Source organism: Bidens hawaiensis, unplaced genomic scaffold (genome assembly GCF_021521415.1).
Source record: "Bidens hawaiensis isolate Kalapana, Puna unplaced genomic scaffold, B.hawaiensis_p1.1 tig00007801_1, whole genome shotgun sequence".
Classification (NCBI taxonomy): domain Eukaryota; kingdom Viridiplantae; phylum Streptophyta; class Magnoliopsida; order Asterales; family Asteraceae; genus Bidens; species Bidens hawaiensis.
This window is the reverse complement of record NW_027491542.1, coordinates 376,391-398,039: the sequence shown is the minus strand read 5'-3', so window position 1 is coordinate 398,039 and position 21,649 is coordinate 376,391. Positions and strand designations below refer to the sequence as shown.

The 21,649-nt window shown below is 34.7% G+C and overlaps 2 protein-coding genes across 2 annotated transcripts; both read right to left on the bottom strand.

Annotated features, from left to right (window-relative positions):
* Positions 1–228: 228 nt before the first annotated feature.
* On the bottom strand, positions 229–10,255 carry LOC143636191 (pentatricopeptide repeat-containing protein At5g27270-like). The gene is made up of 6 exons (XM_077103847.1): positions 9,688–10,255; positions 7,092–8,790; positions 6,789–6,981; positions 6,577–6,698; positions 6,347–6,411; positions 229–877 (listed from the first exon to the last, which is right to left on the bottom strand). Exons 1-6 carry the CDS (start codon positions 10,216–10,218, stop codon positions 332–334), a joined length of 3,156 nt encoding a protein of 1,051 aa, XP_076959962.1. The 5' UTR covers positions 10,219–10,255; the 3' UTR covers positions 229–331.
* Positions 10,256–15,844: 5,589 nt separating this feature from the next.
* Positions 15,845–17,042, bottom strand: LOC143636152 (uncharacterized). The gene is made up of 4 exons (XM_077103818.1): positions 16,793–17,042; positions 16,418–16,700; positions 16,081–16,182; positions 15,845–15,994 (listed from the first exon to the last, which is right to left on the bottom strand). Exons 1-4 carry the CDS (start codon positions 17,030–17,032, stop codon positions 15,888–15,890), a joined length of 732 nt encoding a protein of 243 aa, XP_076959933.1. The 5' UTR covers positions 17,033–17,042; the 3' UTR covers positions 15,845–15,887.
* Positions 17,043–21,649: the final 4,607 nt, after the last annotated feature.

The following is a 21,649-nucleotide window of genomic DNA, read 5'->3' as shown; positions in this document are numbered from 1 at the left end:
CAATCCTGCTTAAATATTTTGGCTGAGAGTTGGTGCTGATGAAAATAAGGTTTAAAATGATTTGAAGAGATTATTGCCAAGCACTATAATTTCCAGATTTTATCCCAACATTCTCTACAAATTTATAGCCTATATAAATGAAAATAAAAAAAATTGATAGATGCAAGTCATATATAGAATTATATTTTTTTTGTTCTTTCTTTCTTTTTAAAACTTTACATTTAGTTATACTTGTTTCTACATGTTGCCATAAAATTAGTACATATCATACTTGTCTTAAACTACACTCAACAATTACAAAAAAAAAATTAAAAAATCTGAACCCACAAAATCAACTTCCAGGCCTTAACTTGATCAAAGGAATACCCAAATTATCCATGCAAGTCAAAACACCTTCAGCCTTGATGGTCAACCCTGCTGCCCTATACAAATACACACCCGCGCTCATAATAAACCGATCTGATTTTGCACCACCACTAGCACTAATAGTCTCAAACAAAGACACACCCTTTTCCACATATCCATAGTCCAGATAGAATCTAAGCATCGTTTGATAACATGCGACGTCTGGAGTCAATCCCGCTGTCATTAGCTCATAAACTCTCTCAACATCCCCTAACCGACCTGTTTTTGCATATGCAGAGAGTAATATGTTATAATGAGCACAAGTTGGGGATATCCCGCCTTGTTTCTTCATCAAACTAATGGCTCCCTCAGCTTCCGTGTAGTTCTTGCCAGCTGTGTGCGCACGTACAAGGGCAAGATAGGTAAAAGAGTCGGGTGACAAACTGTCCCTTTGCATATTGCTAAAGAGTTCAGCCGCTTCTTTGTAGAATCCGCCACTAGCGTATGCATTCATCATAATATTGTAGCTCACCTATAAACATATATGTGTTATCATGATGGATAAATAAATATTCTCACTAAGCAAACATGTTTGTTTGATTTAAAGGGTATTCATTTATCGAGGTTTTAATGTGCATTAATAAATACCCTATAAATGTACTCGATCTTGTCAACAGCCTAAATCACCAACTTTTATAAAGATAAAAATATCTTTTGTTTGGTTTATTACATACATACCTAACCTATTTGTCTCTATATCATGAAATACTTATTAACTAGGGGTGTAGATGGCCCAAACCGCTCGTTAGTCGCTCGATATCGGCTCACTAAAAGTTCGAACCGAGCCCACTTTAAACAGGCTCAAGCCCAAACTCAAGCCTAAAGATAAGCTTGTTTAATCAACGAGCCCGAGCTTCACTTATTGCGCTTGAGCTGGCACGTGAGCCTAAACGAGTCATTTAATTATATAATATTTAAATATATTTTTTTATAATAATTATTATATATAAAGTCATGATAAATATATTAGACAGTCTCTATTCATATATATATTGATTACTAAAGGATATTAGACAGTCTCTATATTAACTATTAGAGGGTTCTATGTGTAAATATGATATCTATATTATCTCTTGTATTTTCCCTTGATCAATACAACTGATTATTACCAAGTTTATCTTGGTATCAGAGCTAGATCTGATCAGACACAACTTCCAGCCAAACAATGGGTTCTCTCTCACAAACACAAACTATGGGTATTGGAAGGCAATGATCCAACCCTTCCTTGTTACCAACAACCTATTTGTTTATATTGATGGAACAATCCCCTGCCCACCGGAAATACTTGCTCCAGCAGCCTCCTCAGGAAAAGAGGGCGCTACACCAACACCACAATCCAATCCAAATTACCCCATTTGGGTCTCCAACGATGCTCATGTCAGGATGCTTCTTCTATCCACCATCTCCGAAGCCTCCTTTCGACATGTTCAAGGCACTACATCCCGCGACCTTTGGCTGTCCCTTGAGCGTGCTTACGCCCCGAATACTTCCTCAAGGGAATACACCCTCAAAACACAGCTGTTGAAAATTCAGATGGCCGAAGACGAAACACCATCCGGTTATCTTGCTCGAGCCCAAGAGTATTCTAATGCCCTAGCCAATATTGGTGAACCAATGAAGGAAAAGGACCTTGTCATGCTTGTAATATCTGGTCTTCGGGAAGAGTATAATGGCATGAAGACCACTCTCCTTACTCACCAATTCCCAACCGCATTCAATGAACTACATGGCCTTCTATCCGATCATGACTTCATGATCAAGAAATCAACCCCTGATGTCTCACCTGTTCAGGCCTTTACGGCTGTCACAGGTAATCGTAACCAGGCAACCACATCTTCAGCAATTCAAACCCTTCAACAACTTCTTGCTCAACTAGGTCTTCAACCACAGGCTGCCCCACAACCATCACCCGCCCCACAAGCCTTCTACACCAATCGTGGGCGTGGCCGCGGGCAAAACAATCGCCGTGGACGTGGCACCTATTCTTACAACCTAAATCAAGGAGGTGGAAACCGAGGCCAATTCAGTTGGGCTTCTAACCAGAATACTGTTATGGCTCATGTAACAGATGTGGTATTGGTCATATTCCGTCACTGTGTCCAAATCGTGACCCTGCAACCCTTCGGGTGAGACAACCTTCTGCCAACTTTGCTGATTCCCGGTCACAAGCCTCTACTTCATGGCTCCCCGACACAGGTTCTACTAATCATGTTGCCCCTGATCTCTCTAGCCTCGACACTAATGAACCTTACTATGGTGAGGACAATCTTCATGTTGGTAATGGTAAGGGCTTACCCATTTTACATATTGGTTCCTCACTTTTATTCACCAACTAAAACCTTTTCTCTTACATACTTCATGTTCCCGAAATCAAACAAAACCTTCTTTCGGTTCAAAAATTTTGCATCGATAATAATGTGTATTTTGAATTTCACTCTTCTTTCTTTGCTGTGAAGGACGAGCTTACCCACCGTACCCTCCTCACGGGTCCAAGTAATGACGGGCTCTACTCCTTTTGTCTTCCTCAAACTCAATCGGTTCCCAAAGTTGCTTTTTCCGCAACTCATGCTTCTTCTACAATTTGGCATCAACGGCTTGGTCATCCACATCCACAAGTTTTACAGTTTATGTTATCTAAGTATTCTCTTCCAGTTTCTAATAAATGTTCAACTTCTCTTTGTAACTCTTGTTCCATTGGGAAGTCTTCAAAACTTCACCTATTGTCTTCTACTTATAAAAGTAATTGTATTTTGGATTTAGTGTTTTGTGATGTATGGGGTCCCGCCCCAGTTACCTCGTTTGACGGTCACAGCTATTTCCTATTATGTGTTGATCACTTTTCTAAATTGATGTGGATTTTTCCTTTTAAACTAAAATCTGATGTCTATCCCACCTTTAAGCGTTTTCTAGTTATGGTTGAACGTCAATTTCAAACAAAGTTAAAATCCGTACAAACCGATTGGGGAGGAGAATTTCGGAATCTGTCCCCCTTTTTCTCCTCCCTTGGTATCATCCACCGAATTTCTTGCCCACATACGAGTGAACAAAATGGCATTGTTGAACGTCGCCATCGACACGTTGTCGAAACCGGTCTCACATTATTAGCTCAATCCAATGTTTTAAAACGTTATTGGCATTTCGCATTTGACACCGCGGTCTATCTAATTAATCGGATGCCATCCCGCACCAATTCCAACATTTCTCCTTTTGAACATGTGTTCAATCACAAACCTGATTTCTCTTTCCTTCGGGTTTTTGGATGTCGTTGTTACCCCCATCTTTGTGCCTACAACAAGCACAAAATGGATTTTCGCTCAACACCGTGCGTTTTTCTTGGCTATAGCACCTCACATCATGGCTACCGGTGCTTAGATACCACCTCTAACCGCCTTTATGTTGCTCGTCATGTTCGTTTCAACGAACAGTCATTTCCCTTTCAGGATACCTCTACGGACACTCTTACCACTACACCTCACGACCCTTATGTTTCATCCTATCCTACCCACCTTCCTGTTTTCGATTCTGTTCCGGCAGTCGAAACACCACCATACACTCCACCTTCATCTCCTATATCTCAATCCACACCCCCTGCCCAATCCCCACCATCCCAAAGTTCTACAGCCCACTCACAATCAGCCCAAACCCCGCCCTTACAAACCTACAGCAGGCGCCCCAAGCCTGATGCTGGTGCTTCTGGTTCACAACCTGACCAGCCATCTATCATTCCCACAAATGCTCATCCCTCAACCCGCACTCGTCCAGCAAACTTACGGCCCAATCCCAAGCAGCCAAATAGATTTAACCCATCTTCTTTTACCACCAAAACAACCCAAAACACCTCCACCATCCACGAACCAGCCACCTTTACCATTGCTAACAAAGACCCTCACTGGCGTAAGGCCATGACTGAAGAGTATGCGGCCCTTTTGAGAAACGGAACTTGGTCCTTGGTTCCACGTCCTTCTAATGCAAATATTGTTGATTGTAAATGGGTTTACAAACTCAAACGGGACCAAACCGGCGCAATTAAACGTTATAAAGCGCGTCTGGTCGCTAAGGGGTTTCATCAACAACCGGGCATCGATTACCATGAAACATTTAGCCTGGTCGTCAAACCCACCACCATACGGGTTGTTCTCTCGATTGCTACCACCAAGTGGCCTCTTCGACAATTAGATGTCCAAAATGCCTTTTTGCACGGGGACCTCAAAGAGACAGTCTACCTACAACAACCTCCTGGTTTCATTGATTCTAGGAACCCAGATCACGTTTGCCTGCTTCACAAGTCCCTATATGGTCTTAAGCAAGCCCCAAGAGCCTGGTTTGAACGCCTGTCTTCAGCTCTGTTTGCTCTCGATTTCAAGGGTTCCAAAACAGACCCATCTCTGTTTATCTACTCGGCTGGGGGAACACTTCTCTATATGTTGGTTTATGTTGATGACATAATATTGACAGGTAACAACTCCAGGGCTATCGAACAGGTAGTGACCAGCCTTAGTTCGTCTTTTGCTGTTCAAGATATGGGCCAGCTTCACTATTTTCTTGGCATTGAAATTACCCCCAAAGGGACTGACATACTGCTTTCTCAACAGAAGTATATTAAGGACCTCCTTGAACGTGCGGGCCTATCTAATTCCAAGTCGGTGCCCTCTCCCATCACCACTACAGCCAATCTATCTCTTGGTGACAGTCCCCTGTTCGACAACCCAGTTAAATATCGTCAAATGGTGGGAGCTCTTCAATATGTTACTTTGTCACGCCCGGATATTACCTTTGCAGTCAACAAGGTCTGCCAGTTCATGCAATCTCCCACTGAAAACCAGTGGTCCGCGGTTAAGCGTATCCTACGCTATCTCAATGGAACATCGGATTACGGTCTTCTTATCCAACACAAGTCTGGTTCACTCTTACATGCCAATACTGATGCTGCCCATCACTCCTTGCATGCGTTTTCGGATGCTGACTGGGCTGGTTGCCCTGATGACCGTCGATCCACCGGGGGATTTGCAATATATCTTGGTTCCAATCTTGTTTCCTGGTCTGCTCGAAAACAAAGGACTGTCTCTCGGTCATCAACCGAATCCAAGTACAAGGCCCTAGCGGATACCGTTGCTGAAGTCACTTGGCTTGAAGCACTTTTGCGTGAACTTCAAGTTCCCATGGCCTCGGTTCCCATATTGTGGTGTGATAATTTAGGGGCTACTTATCTATCAGCTAACCCCGTGTTTCACACACAAAGCATGTGGAGGTTGATTTTCACTTTGTGAGAGAAAAAGTTGCTCAAAAGAAACTTTCAGTTCAGTTCATCTCTACACACGATCAGATTGCTGATGTCTTCACTAAGCCATTGCCCTCGTAACGGTTCTTCTCTTTACGGTCCAAGCTACAGGTCGCTTCTCGGCCTTAGCTTGAGGGGGGATATTAGACAGTCTCTATTTATATATATATATATATTGATTACTAAAGGATATTAGACAGTCTCTATATTAACTATTAGAGGGTTCTATGTGTAAATATGATATCTATATTATCTCTTGTATTTTCCCTTGATCAATACAACTGATTATTACCAAGTTTATTTAAATATAACTAAATATATTTTATGCTATATATAAAACTTATAATTAAAACACGCAAAAGAAAATAACTATAAATGTATATAAATTAGTTAATAGATAATAAACGAGCCGAGCTGGAGCTTGAAAAACTACTCACGAGCCAAACTTAAGCTTTAGAAATAGAGCACGAAACGAGCTCTATTAAAGTGAAACAGGCGGAGCTCGAGCTCCAGTCTAGTCGAGTTTAGACTCGGTTCGTTTACACCCCTAGATTTAATATGGGCACTTCAAGTACTTCAATACTCTTAAGAGATCAAACATGAAAAGAAAGCAATTTTGCATTAAGGTTTTATACAAAATTAGGATAATACTGAGGTGCATACCAGCCCGGGTTTTATTCCTTCTTCCTGCATCTGGTTAAATAAGATCGATGCTTCATCAATTTTACCTAAAAAAGGCAAGTAATTAGAAACCTTTGTCATCTATACAATCACTATATATAGCATTCAGATTCCAGCATATAACAAATCCATAAACATAAAACAGAGGCATCTTTGAAAAAACCCGTGCACGTTAAAATTTCAAGTTAACAGGAAGAAGCAGTTATTATTACCAGCCTTCCCAATGTAAACTATCATATTTGTGTATGCTTTCTCATCCAAAGTCACACCCTTGATTCTTGCAGTGTTGAACATCTCTATAGCTTTATCAAGCTCCCGACTTCGCCCATGCACACTGCATGCATTAACACCTTTAACATTATAAAACAAAAAAAGCACTATTTTCTCTTGTTAAAACATGTTAAAATAGTATCTGAATTCTCACGTGATCATGGTGTTGAAAGTTTGAATTGATGGAGCAACACCATCTGCAAGCATCCTCTCATAGATATTTGCAGCAAACTTCAATCTACCAGCATCTAGCATTGCCTTTATGAAACTATTGTATGCCACCGTATCAAGCTTCATGTTCTTATTAAAACAATTTCTTATCGCATTCCCTGCTTCCCGATGCTTTCCTAAGATGTGAATAATAATCATCATAATAATAATAATAATAATAATAATAACAACAACAATAAGTATCAACTGTATCAACTTAAATCATGTATAATATAAAATTACTTACCACAATTACTCAAAGCATTCACGAGCATGCTGATTGCAACAGCACCAACATCATGGCCTTTATTATATTCCTCAACGTAAAACAAGTATGCTTCATCCACTTTATCAGATTTAACATATGTATCAATCATACAACTGTACAATTGCTTTTGTTCTGAAGAACCATCTGCCACTGCTGCAAATGTGCGTTTGACTCGATCCAACTTATTTTGCTTTCCATATAAATATATCATAGATGATAAAGTAGACATCTCTATCTTGCAGCCGAGACTCACCAACAGGTCAAATAAAGATTCTGCTTGAAAAGTCAAACCTTCTTTCATGAAACTGATAACCAGTTGACTCGCTACTAACAAACCATTAGAAGTTTTCAACAAGAAGTTGACTGTTTTTTCCATCTTATTTGCAGTTTCGGGTGCTGTATACAGAGTCAGTAACAGCTTGAACGCCATGGGATCTGAGTCAGCTTCTTTAAGCCCTGTGAATTCGCCAAGTGTACCCATCAAAACCGTTTGAATAAACTTATCATCTTCTTCAAACAATTTGTTTTCGTTAAGCTCGTGTATCATTCGGTCAGCTTCATTTAGCATGTTTTCCTTGCAATATACTTTCATAACCATTTTAAGAAGCACCTTATCAAACTTAACTTTATTATCTCGTATCTGAACAATCAACTCTTTCGCCTTTTCAGTCAAACCAAGTTTCATATACAAAGTCAACATGTCGGTGCAAGACCAACAGTCGGGAAAACCTGTGTCCGAAAGAGCTTGAAATGTCAGCTCAGCAGCGTGTACATCCTCCTTCATTACATAACATTGCAACAAAACAATATAAGCAAACCGTGAAAAACTTAAACTTCTAGATCTCAATTGTTCCATTACATCTAGGGCTTTTTCATAACTCCCAGCACTCAAATGAACTTGTGCCATTGTTACATATGTTTTCTCATCACTTAACAAACCTAACTTGTCAATCTCGTCAAATGTTGACATGGCATCCTCATATAGACCGAGCTTACCGTATATCCTAATAAGCAAACCGTATATGACTTGGTCAACTACAACTTTATACCTTTCCATTTCTGAAAATAAAGATAAAGCTTTGGAATAGTTTCCCGTTCGATAATAGAGCGATAAGAGTGAAGCACACGTGAAGCTACTCGGGACAATATTATTATCTCTCATTTCTTGATAGAGCCTAGAAGCTTCATCTTGGATACCCTTTTTACAACTATCTGTAATAAGATGACTATAAATAACCTCTTCTGGCACAAATCCCATAACCTTCATTTCCTCAAAAGTCTTGAAAGCTTCATCAGTAAGACCGTGTTTAACCAATGAGGTGATGACAACTGTATATGTGAAATGGTTAGGAGTTACACCACTTGCAACCATTTGCCTCCAAATTTGTATTACATTTTGGTGAAAAGATTTCTTCTGTAAAGATGATATCATGAAATTGTAAACTGCAACCGAGAGTATGATGCCCCGTTGTTGTACAGCCGAGTAGAATGCCAGCATGGCGTTGTGTCGGCCCCACTTAGCATATGCACATGGCATAGTCCCACATGCGACTTCATCCGGCTCGCACCCAGCTTCAAGCATTTCCAAAAATGTCTCTTCCGCGAGCTTTATTTTCCCATTTTGTCCATACGTTCGAAGCAGAAGCGTGTAGACTATGATACTCGGTCGGTAAGTTAACTGAAACTAACTTAACTTTCATTAAGTATTCCAAACTTGTATAACTTTTTTATAAATGTTTATAAAAATAATAATAAAATTAAGTGAGGCAAATGTAACATATATCAGTATCTTGATTACTATGTAGTTATTAATTTTTCAAATTAATTTGAAATAGGAGGTTTCATAATTGTTCAATCTAAGTCTAAGTCAAACTGAAAAAATTAAGTACTAAATAGTAAACAAGATTCATAAATGTTTCATTTGACTACGTTAATTCTAAAGAAGTTTTTTTTTACAAAAAACAGGGTTGTGTATGGAACCTGGAATAACTGACCCAAACAAAAACACGGTATGGTTTTCAGTTTCTGTAAAAAAAGAACTCTAGTTCGGTTTCGGTTTTACATGTAATAAAAACCAAACCGAATGCATGGATTTTCATTTTTAATTTTGAATGTTAAGCATTATATGTAAGTAATTAACAAAAAGTGTAATCTAAATATTTTATCCCAAATGTATAATAATCAATTAATTATTAATTAACAAAATAATATTAGCCCCAAATTCATCATTTTGGTCCACTTTTTCTTTCAGCCCAAAATTATAAAAAGCCAAATGGTAAAACCGAAAAAACCAGAACCGAACCGAACAAACCAAAACCGAACGATTTAAAAAAAAAAAAAAAAAAAAAAACTCAAAATCCAGCTTTTACAGTTTTTGGTTCGGGTTTAGCCCAAACCAATGCATGCACACCCCTAACAAAAATTATACAAGATTGGAACACCTAAGGAAAGCCGAGTGACTTTAGTGGAGCAAATAAATTTTCAGTGACTTTTAAGGAGACATGTTTTTGAAAAATCTTGGTTACTATTATGTAAAGTTACCCTTCTATATAATAAAGCAAGTAAGACCAATCACCTGTAACTTCATCCATGCAAAAAAGTCTCGGGCTTGTCTCCAATTCCTTTGCTCTTTCAACACAGTACACATTTCTCTATAAGTGAGTTTAGTAACAAAAGAACCCATAACTCGCCTCATGTCATAAGACCCCTCGGGTAAACTCGAGAGACTCCGGACCCGTTGAATTGCCGCCACTACATGCCTACCGTACAAGTGCCCGTTTCTATCATCCTCTAAATACTGTATCATCTGCTCGGGTGACCGCTTGATCCACCTTGGTGTCAAGGCTTGTGAGCCTTGGTTGCGCCTCAACGCGCTTAAATAACGGGCTTTTGCTTTGATGATGCGACGGGCGTTGTCGTCTGAAAGAGGGTTTTTCGGGTTCTTTGACTTTGGTTTGGGTTTGTTTCCATTGCTTAGAGACCATGGATCGGGTGAGACGGAACATGTGATTGTAGATGAGGAATTAAGGTGCATAGGGTAAGGGCGCTTCCGTGGTTGACAAGTCAACGGGGTTGGGTTTAAGAATGATAATTTTAAAGCTTCCATGGATGTGCAATAGTGTCACAGCCTCACGGGAACATTACTTCCTAAATAACAAGACAATAAATTTGGTGAGATAATGATGTGCAATATTGGCAGGGGTCAACCTGTCAAGTCAAAGTGCAGAAATTCAAGCATAATCAATGGCAATGCATTTAAAATGGACTTGAAGGTGTTCATAAACACATAAAGTAAGTAAAAATATAAAACATTCTTATTGAGAAACATATCTTTCAGGCAGTGTAGGTTCATCATGATATAAACTAGTGAACAATGCCAAAATAACATATTAGATACTAGTAAGATACCTTCAACCTTCATGCGTTGTGTGCGATTGGAGAAGAAGAAGAAGAATAATAATAATAATAATAATAATAATAATAATAATCGAGTGGGAGCATAATAGAATTAGGGCTCGGTATCATCCATACAGTTGAGTGTTTAAACCAGCTCAACGAACAGTCAGTTAGAGATTTTTTTATTTTTTTAAGTAAATTTATTTCCACCTAAAATCACAAGAATCTTGCACTTTCAACGATTTAAACATGAAGATTAGCTTGCTCTGCCCGAGCTTAACTAAAAGTAGTTTGGACCCGAGCTTCACTTATTGGGCTGCTTCACTTATTGGGCTTGATTGATAATATAGATGAGCAAACGGGCATTGGTATCGAAACGTACCAATGCTTTCTGTATGGTATCGGTATATCCTGAATTTTGTTTTCGGTACTAGTATCAATCCGAACGTTTCGGTACCAATACCAGTATCGCTACCAAGATTTTAAGAAAATTGATACCGGTACCAGCTCTTACGTACTTGAAAAAACTACACATTGTCTTGTATCAAGATTTTTCTTATTAATATTTACCAATTTACGTCATATAGATACGTAGACAAAAAGTGTGTGATGTTTACGATGGTAAGACTTTTCATTGTAGATGGAGCTTTAAAGCCTCTCTATAGTGCTACGTAACTGCCACATGAGCATTGAGCTTTAAAACCCCTATGTTATGTCGCTCGTTGTGGTTTTAAGCCCCAAGAGGCTTTAAACTTGTTTCCTTTCTTGCTTTTTTAGCCAGCACAATATTAATAAAGAGTAAATGGTAATATAACAATGCTTAAATTAAATTTGAAAACATCAAAAACAAACTAAATAAAAAAAACACAACTACTTTAGTCATCGGCATTATTTTAAAGAAAATTTGAAAGTCTAGAGAGGAGAATGAGATGGTTGTATTAGGGTGTTAAATAAAACGAGGTGTATACAAATAGAATATTAGATTTTGTTTACTAATTTAACGGTTATTTAACCATTGAAAACCAAGAGGGCTCACCAACCCACCTCCAAATCGCCCATCTTCACCATACCCCCCACCCCCACCACATTCCCGAACTAGCCCTTTTGCGGTGTTCAAAGTCCAACCCCCATATAGCCCTCACAACGCCCCACAATTAAGAGTCTAATTGGGTAAGTATTGGTAATCATAGTCTTGTATATATCTGTAAAACGGCGTCTCATACTTGATTTTTATCCATTAGGTAATCACTCGTTAGTTTGTTAAAGAGTACTCGTTAGTATTTTCAATTACATCTCTTTTTTAGCCATTATAAATTTTTTTCTTTTATTCATATGACTATTAGAAACTAAAATAGAGTTAGGCTAAGCGCACCTTCTCCCTTACTTCTCATATTCCCTCCCCTGAACTTTGACTTCTTTCAACAATTTTATTTGACATATTACTACCCTTTAACATTTTTTTTAATTTTATAATCTCTCTTTAAAAGTTTTATTTTTATTTTTTTATTTATCTCCTTTTGTGTTTCTTGTCCTTAATCATAATAATATTTATTATTATCACCGTCGATGCTTTATATATTTGTAAAACTATATATAAATATGTGTGTGTGAAAAACTGATACTAATATTGACACTATTAAAATAAAAAATATATATTAATTAATAATAAAAACAATTAATTATAACGAAATAGTTTTAAATTTGATATATTTAGTGGATACTATTTAGTGAAATAAAATGTTGAATGGACTAATATGTATGCAAATAATGTTAAGAGTAAATATGAATTGATTTGATATATTCAAGAGGAGGAGCATTTAATAAAAATCATACCGAGAGGTACATTTAACAACACTCATTAAAATATGATACACATGGGTATCACATGATACACAATATAAATATTATCAATAACCACAATAATACCAATAGCCACATATCCCATAAGAAAACATTATTTTTTATCTATGAACCAACTTTACAAACAATGCTTTGATATCTCTCACAATCTTATAAAAAAATCTTGTTATTTCTGGCGCTCTAAACAGATAACTTGAACCATTTTCATCTTTACCCAACTACCTAGGAAAAAATACTAGGCAGCTTACACCATTAACTAATTATGGACCAAATACAGTTTGCAAGGGAACACTATACAAAAAGGTGTTGAGCATATTCCAAATTAAAAATATTCACTTTTTTCGGAATCCAATTATTTCATATGTAATTATAGTCACCATTCTTAATACGAAACGAGTCGAGCCTTTCTCTAATGGACCTCGTCGAGAGCCCATTCCCCAGATCCAATTTCCGTTTTCAATTATGAAGCCCAGTAAAGATTTTAAATGGGCTTAATAAATCCAACCATTCCTTCAATTCCAAAACTTTAGCTTGTTGGCATGGATTTCTTCTCCATACAAACATCCCACACAAAAGAACCATTAATTAATATCAGTGAAGGAACCATTACACAGCTTCTATTATTTTGGTGCAAAGCATCTATTACCAATCTCCATAATTTACTTACTTCCAACTTGAAACGTCACCACCATTTAGCTAACATAGACGTAATAGCCGCCCTTAACGAGGCCACTCCTAGCTCACCCAATCATTTTGCAATAACGACTTTCTCCATCGCTATCCAATGTATTTTTTTACTTTTTTTTTCATTTCTACGGTTCCACCTCATAAAAATTCTTTTCTGAGTTTTTATAAGGAATCAATAACATGATGCGGGGCTTTGAATAAGAAAAAAGAAATATGAAGACAAACTTCCTATCACCAATTTTAACAATATTAGTCTTCCATCAGTAGATAAACATGCTAAAGCCTGCGAAGAGAACCAACATGTTTTTGTCCCTCTGGCTTTTGATACATTTGGCTCCTTGGCACCGGAAGCTATCCGTTTTCTAACCAGGGTCCAACAGGTTGTGCATAGCAATGTGTCGACTCCAAATGGGCAGGGGTATGTCTTTAGCAGGTTAGGGTTTGCAATTCAGAAAGGGGTGGCGGCGCAGCTTGTTGCCCGTCTACCTGCTATATTGATGTAATATCTATGTTTCTACATATTGGAACCCAATTTTTGACACATCTAAATAAAGAAAATAGATAGTTTTCTCAAAAGTTTGTATTACCGGCCTTCAATTATTTGCTCGGTTAATGTTAGCCCCAACCGGCACCGACCTTCAATTTTGTGAAACATATCCCATTTCATAAAACCCTTTCCAATTTTGTTCACCGTTCCCATTCTTTAAATTTTTAACTAATCATGACATCTCATGATTTTTAATACCCATCATATGAGAATCGGTTTCCAGTACTAGTTTTCTTAGAGCGTTGACTCAGACGTCTAAAGTGGCGAAACCAAAACTTTTTTTCATGGGGCCTCTACTTGCCGCTTCTTTAGTCCTTGTTTTTTTTAATTAGGGTTTAAAAATTAATCATGTGCTTGAGTTAAAACATTGAACGTTTGCACATTGGACCCAATTACTTAAAAATTGAATGTTCAATAATTTGTGCGTTATACTAGTGTTTCATCTAGATCAATTAATTATATTAAAAAAAAAATTGGTTTTTCTTAGGGGTCATACGCTTCGAAATGGGATGTGGATCATAAAATATTACGGGATGAAATTATTTTAGCGAGTATATAACAATAAAAAAAACATTTTTATGGAGTGCGGTTGCCCATTCTCACACTTAGGTCCACCCATGGGGCCAAAAATGCTAACGTAGACTAAGATTGTTTCAAAGGGCCCTAGAGAGGCATCTCACACTTGTAAACCTCACCGATTGCTTCTTCTAATGTACTTGTATGTTCTATCTACCATACCAAAACATTAACCTCTTTCATCACCTTTGTGACTTTGTCCAAATAATAATGTGGTTGCATCTACTTTTTAGTAACAGATGTCACTTTCCTTTCTTGATATTAGTTCCGTTTAGTCAGAATATTTAGTTAAATCATAACGCGTCAATAATTCATTAGTTACTTATAACAAAAGATTTTAAATAGGTATAAAAGCTTTGGTCTTGTTGTAACTGACGATTTGTCAATTTTACCCATTTGAGTAAAACCCGATTATGACGAAATGGTTAAAGATGTCTAATTTATCGTTAACGAGTTTCCGATTTAAACTTGATTTGATGGTGTTATACTAATAGTAGATTATGTGGGAAAGTGTAAGATTATAGGGAAAGCAAGATCAAAGGCTTGATTGCATATATTGTGTTGTACAACTTATAGACAGCTCATAGGAAACCCCACTCTTCACACACTCATGACTTACCAATCATATATCTTCTTCTTTAAGCAATTATTATTCTACTCCCACCATATTTTGTATAAAAATAAATATAAAAACAAGTGGTTATTAAAAAAATTAAAAAAGTATATAACTAAATTAATATCCCAAAAACGGTTAACAGTAATTAGTGTTAGTATTAATTAAATTAATACAATACTATATGATTATTAACAGCTAATTACATAAAATATTAAAATAATATTAAAGCATTTAAACCAAACAAAAAGACATATACCTCACATGCATTTGTTAAACTCGTAGTCATGATGGCCGACCATTATTAGCTAAGGTTGTTCAAATTTGTAATCATACATTTAAGATACACTTGCATTCCAAATGAATTAAGTAAATAATAAAATGAACAAGCCTTAATTGTTTAATAAACATTTTTTAATCAGTACTTATACATTGTAGGACGATCATTTGAATATACACTGTAGCAACTACTACCGGTTCCATCTTTAACTACATGAAAACGTCATATGAACGACTATTACCGGTTTCTATTTTAAAATACTGAAAAGGTCATATGGCCAATACAAGCGTTTTTAACATGTTTTGTTGTCTTTTAATCAACGCACAACAAAAGTAACGGTTTAACTGATTTTTTTGGTTGGTAGAGTATTGACGACCCGTAAATTATCAAATATCCCATTCTCAAAAGGGAGTTCATGTTACTTGCCAAACACCAAGATATGAATCATAGAATAATAAAATCTCAATTATTTATAACTATCCCACACCCATGTGAGATTGGAATTTTGATTCCTACAAACTTTAAAAAATAAAATAACAGCTAACCTATGGACCATTTTTCAAACAAAAAAGAATGTCAACTCATACTTCTTAACCAATTATTAATAAAATAAAATAATATTAATAAAATAAAGATATAATAGTAAGAAAAATAAAATAAAACCAAACTTATTTCTTTCATCATTATCACTCCACCCCAAACAAAATCATCATATAACAAAATCCGACCATTTTGTTATTGTTCTTGTTGCTTCTACTTCTAACATTATTCTCCTTCTTCTACACTAATCCTAATCCAAACCCCCTAACTCCACCTTCAATAAGTCCACTCCTGCGGTAGCCGGAGATCCTTCTCAAGTTGTTGCCGCCTCGGTTCCGCCATTGGAACATTGTTCCTGTTGTTCCCATACCTCATATCCGTCACTGCAAATATCATAAAAAATCAACATTTTTTTTTGAATTCATTATTCAATAATATTTAATACTTTAATACAAAATCTGACAATCACCGTAATTATTGCGAGGCAAACCGACATTGGATCGAGTTTGAGTTTCGAGATTCAGATTCAAAGCTTGCACGACTCGATCCGGAAGCAAGACGGTCGAGCACCCTATATACGATAACCAAATAATAATCAATTAATCATTAAATAACAAAATGTCACAGTCGTAAACAGAAAGTGACAAAACAGGACAAACAGAACAGATCGGGTCAAAATCAACCCTTTGATTAGTGAAAATTGTGCAGTAAATACATGTCAGATTTCATTTAACATTTAAAACCAAAACAAAATTAAATAAAATTAAAAAATATATATATATATATATATATATTAATTAACGGACCTCGTTTCTTACGGGGTTCAATCGGAGCTCCGATTTGCCGAGGCAAGAACACCCCTGTGCCAGTGCACTCTCGCTTTGTGTTAGGGTTTCCAAGGAACACAGCCCTCATACCCGAACCCGAACCCACCGGCGGCTGCTGAGATTGCTGAAAAGTCGGCCAGGAAGTTAACGGCGGCGTCACCGCCTTCGCATTTGCGTTTCCACCGCCGTTAATTCCTCTGTTCTGCATCACAATTTGCTGGTACTGCTGCTGTTGCTGCAGTAAAAGTTGTTGCTTCTTCAACTACATAACAAAAAACAAAACATTAATTAAAATGAATTCAAAATCAATTAAACAATTAAAAAATTTTAATAAATAATAAAATTGATATTTACTTGAGCAGCTTGAATCGGGTTGAATTGAGGATTAGGGCTCGGAACTCTCCTCGGTGGATGCGGTGCCACGTGTTGCTTAAAACCGACGTCTTCCGTCATCCTCAACCTCGCGACTTCACCTGCGGCGGCGGAGAGCACATTCAAAGACGATTCCGGTGCCGGCGGTGACGGACAGTTAGAGCTTCCTCGGCTCGAAACACGGTTCAACCCGCACAGTGTTGATTGTGGTGACCCCGCCATCACCCTAGTTGACTGTAGAAGAAATGTTTTAAGTTTTAAAATAATAATAATAATAATAATAATAATAATAGAATTGAACACGAATATGAAAAATTGACGAATGTCACACTAACATACCTCCTTGGGTTCTGTTTTCCACACGGTGTCCATGCCCTCAAGGGTGAAATGAGCGAGCTGTTGAGACAGGTCATTAAGGTAGTCTTCCTCATCACTCTCGGTAACCGACTCAACCGGAGAGCTTAAGCTTAAACCGAAGTTATCGTTATCTTTCTCATTTAGGAACCAAAACATGGCGTCGTCTAACTTGAGTTGCTCCATTGGAAAGCTTATTATTATTATTATTATTATTATTATTATTCTAACTTTCTTCTAAAGGTTAAATATTAACTATAAAAATAAATTATAATCAACTAAGAAATTTAAAAAATTGTTTTTAAATAGTAATAATTAATGGGATGGTGGTTCATTGAAAAGACAAAGTCTTTGAAGTTTCAAACAAACGAGTTTAAGAGTGAGATTTTTTATTTAAATCCGACATACAATAATGACTAAAATAAATTCTTTATTAAAAATTAAAAACAAAATAAAAAATACTAAAACTAAATAGTAAAGAGTGATTGGAAGTTATAATAGTGGAAAGATTTTAATAATTAGTTTGTTACTATTCTAATTTCCAGCTAGATGTTCACTGGAATCAACCATAAAGTTTAATAAATTGTATTATAACAGATATTATTTGAAAATAAGTGTCGGTTTTGCCTCTACAAAATGTATTTGTTTGTAAAAATGTATGACTAATAATGTATTTAGTGATTGCAATTGATTACAAATTTACAATTGATTCAAATGGTTAATTTTACAATTTACCGTTGAGTTCAATTTATAATCATGATCTATCTTTATTAATTTGAACGCACTTATTAAACTGCTGATCGTTAAATTCGTTTCAGTTGATCCAACCAACGTGCATGTCGTGCCTTTCAAACCAACCTTGATGAATTGGTTTGTCATTTATCGGAATCGTAATTAATAATTTTGCTTCAAATTTTCGTAAAGATCGACCGAATTGGATCGCGTGTTAAAGAAACTAGAAAAACAAATAATTATTTTGTAACTGATGCAATAATAAATGACCAAAACATATATTTAAAAGCACTAATGAGGTTATTAAATACATCTTAAACTTTAAGTTAAAAATCTTTATAGTTTTATTTGATATGAATCTACCTAGAAGAGTAAGAGGATGTGGACCATTTTTCTGAATAAAAATATTCATGTGAATATATAATACACAATTTTAATCTGAAATATATGAGAATGTATATTATTACATTTTAAAAAATGACAGCTATCTAATATGAATCATGAGATACAAAAACTAAAAACACACACTATTTGCATGTAATTCTAGTAGCTGTATATTAAATCATTATTAACAAAAAGTTAATATGGGTGAAGAAAACATATATAGTTAAATTATTTTTTTTAAACTATTGCGTTGTAGCAATTTATAATATTTATTGGCATTCATAATTAAAATCTGGTTATCACAACTTCATTTTGCAACAATTTGATGATAATTGTACAATTAAGAAGTTAATTTGATGATAATTGTATATTGTAAAGTAGGCTATATGTTGTCTGATACGCGGGTTAAATAAACTATTTTTAAAAAGATTAAAAATTATAATATATGAAAATTTTAATTTGGGATTTTTAATATAATTTTCCGGGTTTATATAAATGGGAAGAAAAATGAGAATGATAAGAAAGATTTGTGGCCACAAAATAAAACCTCTCGAAAAAATTAATAAAGAATCATAACTCAAAATAAATAAATAAAAGTAAAAATGCAATAATGTTTATCCCGTCTTTCTCGTTCTCCAAAAAAAAGTAACAATGTTGAGAAAAAAATATCATTGTGTCTTTTGGTTTATTATTTTTTTTTTACTTATTATCATCATTAGTTGTGTCTTTTTTCTTTATATTGTGTTTTTTTATATTATGTTATATTACTCAAATTGTTTTATATTTTACGATTTATTGTGTTTATTTTTATTTATAATTGTGTCTTTTGTTGGTTTTCTTTACTGTGTCTTTTTTTCGTTTTTTAATTATATTTTGAGTTATGATTTTTTTTATTATTAAAAAGAAGCAATTTGAGGGGATTTTTTTGTGTACCCACAAAACTTTCTCACATTTCTTATTTTTGTACCCTTTTAGTATATAACATATTTTCAATATCATTAAATGAAAATCATTGTTGTGATAATAGATTTAAATCAATTTTTAAAATAAAAGTTGGCTTATATTTTTAAGGAAATTATTTAAATTTTGTACGTTTATTTAACAATAAATGTTGGGGTTTCTTTCTTAATTTTAAATCATCAATATATATTGTGTATTAAAACAAAAACAAAGATGTGTGTATAAAAATAAACCGATACATATTCAATATTGAATATGTAATTGTGTAAAGTCATGCAATTTATTTAAACCATAATTATAAAGTTCACAAAATTACATAAATAACATTTTTAACATTCGATTTTTTCAATTCCTTGTAAAATAAACTTTCAAAAGCTAATCGTAGTTGTTAATATACACATTTTAAACCGAAAATCATATTATGAAATTTCATCATAATTGATAAATTATTTTTTTCTTCATCACCTTGTTCACCATTAACCTCACTTCGCTTTAGTTCCATTGAAAGGCAAGTATCATTTGGGAGTAAATTTATGGCTACATTTGATTGTTAGATAGAGATCAAGAAAACTAATTATCGTCATGATCACCTTCTTCATCGTATTGGTGTCATGGTGGTCGTCACCACCAAGAGGTATGCGTCCAGAACTATTGAACCATGTTTACTTTTAAAATTCATTATTGAATTCTCGTTGACCATGAAAAAACCGTTTGCTTGACACATAAGCAAGTAGACTAGTATGGTGACAAGTGTTCAAAATGTTCTTCATTTATTATAAAGGTTAATTCTATGACAATTAAGGGGTTGCGTGCTAACTTTTAATAATTTCATTTAATAAACTACATCTTTTTGTTTCTAACGACAAAATTTTACACTCTATAAGATTTTAACTCATGACCTCGTACGTATTTCACATCATAACCATCTTATCACCCGGCCAAAATAAAAATGACAATACATTACACCTTACTTGGTCAAATGTATTGTGTGTTTTGTTGACTTAAAATATACTTATTATTAAGTAAGTTAAAAAACATGTTTCAATTTAGATATTATCTCTTAATCAGTCAGCCTCTTAATGACTTAGTACAAGATTGACAAATAGCTCTAAGCTTGTTACATAATGTGAGTAAAATAAAAGGTAAAAAAAAGCTTAAACAACTAGTGTTTTGTAATTACTTTTTTAATGAAGAACGGTAACTCGTATATTCTCTAAATTTATTCCTAAGTTACGTACTTTTTATAATCACTTTTTATAATCACGAAACTTGAACATTAACCAATTAAAAATGCAAAAGTTTTAAATATCTTAATACCATTATGTTAAAATCCAATAGTAAATTACCATACGAATCATACGACTATAAAAATCTAGTTAGCAAACAAGATGTACTATATTATTTTTTATTCTTGTGATATGTAAATACTTCTAGATATGATGAATGATCCGTTGGCTTTATTAACTGTATTAAAGATTTATGCTTTTAATGTTTAGAACTATGTTGTCCCCTTGACCGGATGCCTTTAACAAAGGACTCTTCGTTGTTAAATGCCAATGTGATATCCAACTAATGTACCATATTATTTTACTTTATTAATTTGATGTATTTTTATTCAATTAGTTTTTAACCCACTTAATAGAATTTGTAATATTTGTGAAATCGGAATTTCACATGCACTTAAATGATGACATGAAATACACTTAAATAATGATATGAAATGAAATTATATGAATTAAATTATGATATGAAATGAAATGATACGACGAGGTTAACCAAGATGAAGTAATGAAATCTTGAAAATCACTCTTTAATTTCAAATATGTTACAACAGAGTTTATAGATTAATTATCATTAATTACCATGTAAAATAAAGAGAGCTAAGTGCTTAACTACATGCATGCTTGCTAACCATGCATACTCGTGTGGTGTTTAAAAATCAAAGATTTAGATGTATGAGGCAGTTTACAAGTTCGTTATCGAACAAGTAGTCTCAGTTTATTCTAGACTATAAGGTTAGGAATAGAGTGTTCTTTTGAACCATTTTTAGGTTCAATCCTTTGTTTGATTATGCTAAACAAACAATAGCATTTACTCTAATTAGACATTCAAAATCATTTTTTCTCAATAATCATGTTCATAATATTATATTAAAATCATCACTTAATCATAATAAACCAAATTAACAAATATAAGAAGAAAAAATTAATCTACTTTAATAATCAAAGATGTAAAATAGTTGAGTTTATTAGTAAATGCAGTGTAAATGTAATTTTACTTTGAAGACCAGGTGCTATAAATTCGTTCTCACTAACATACGGTTTTATATTCATTTGCATAAAGAAAATGTGTTGAAAATCAATATTATTCAAAACATACACAATGAAATACAATACTATATTAATAATA

Bases quoted from the DNA above. Each gene is read 5' to 3' on its own strand.
- LOC143636152 (XM_077103818.1), bottom strand. From the start codon at position 17,032: ATGGCGGGGTCACCACAATCAACACTGTGCGGGTTGAACCGTGTTTCG. The intron at 16,183-16,417 runs GTCCGTTAATTA...TATCGTATATAG, and splicing joins TGAACCCCGTAAGAAACGAG to GGTGCTCGACCGTCTTGCTT. The intron at 15,995-16,080 runs GTGATTGTCAGA...TGATATTTGCAG, and splicing joins TTTGCCTCGCAATAATTACG to TGACGGATATGAGGTATGGG.
- LOC143636191 (XM_077103847.1), bottom strand. From the start codon at position 10,218: ATGGAAGCTTTAAAATTATCATTCTTAAACCCAACCCCGTTGACTTGT. The intron at 8,791-9,687 runs GTGATTGGTCTT...AGTTAGTTTCAG, and splicing joins TTGCATGGATGAAGTTACAG to TTAACTTACCGACCGAGTAT. The intron at 878-6,346 runs GTATGCACCTCA...ATATGTTTATAG, and splicing joins AAGGAATAAAACCCGGGCTG to GTGAGCTACAATATTATGAT.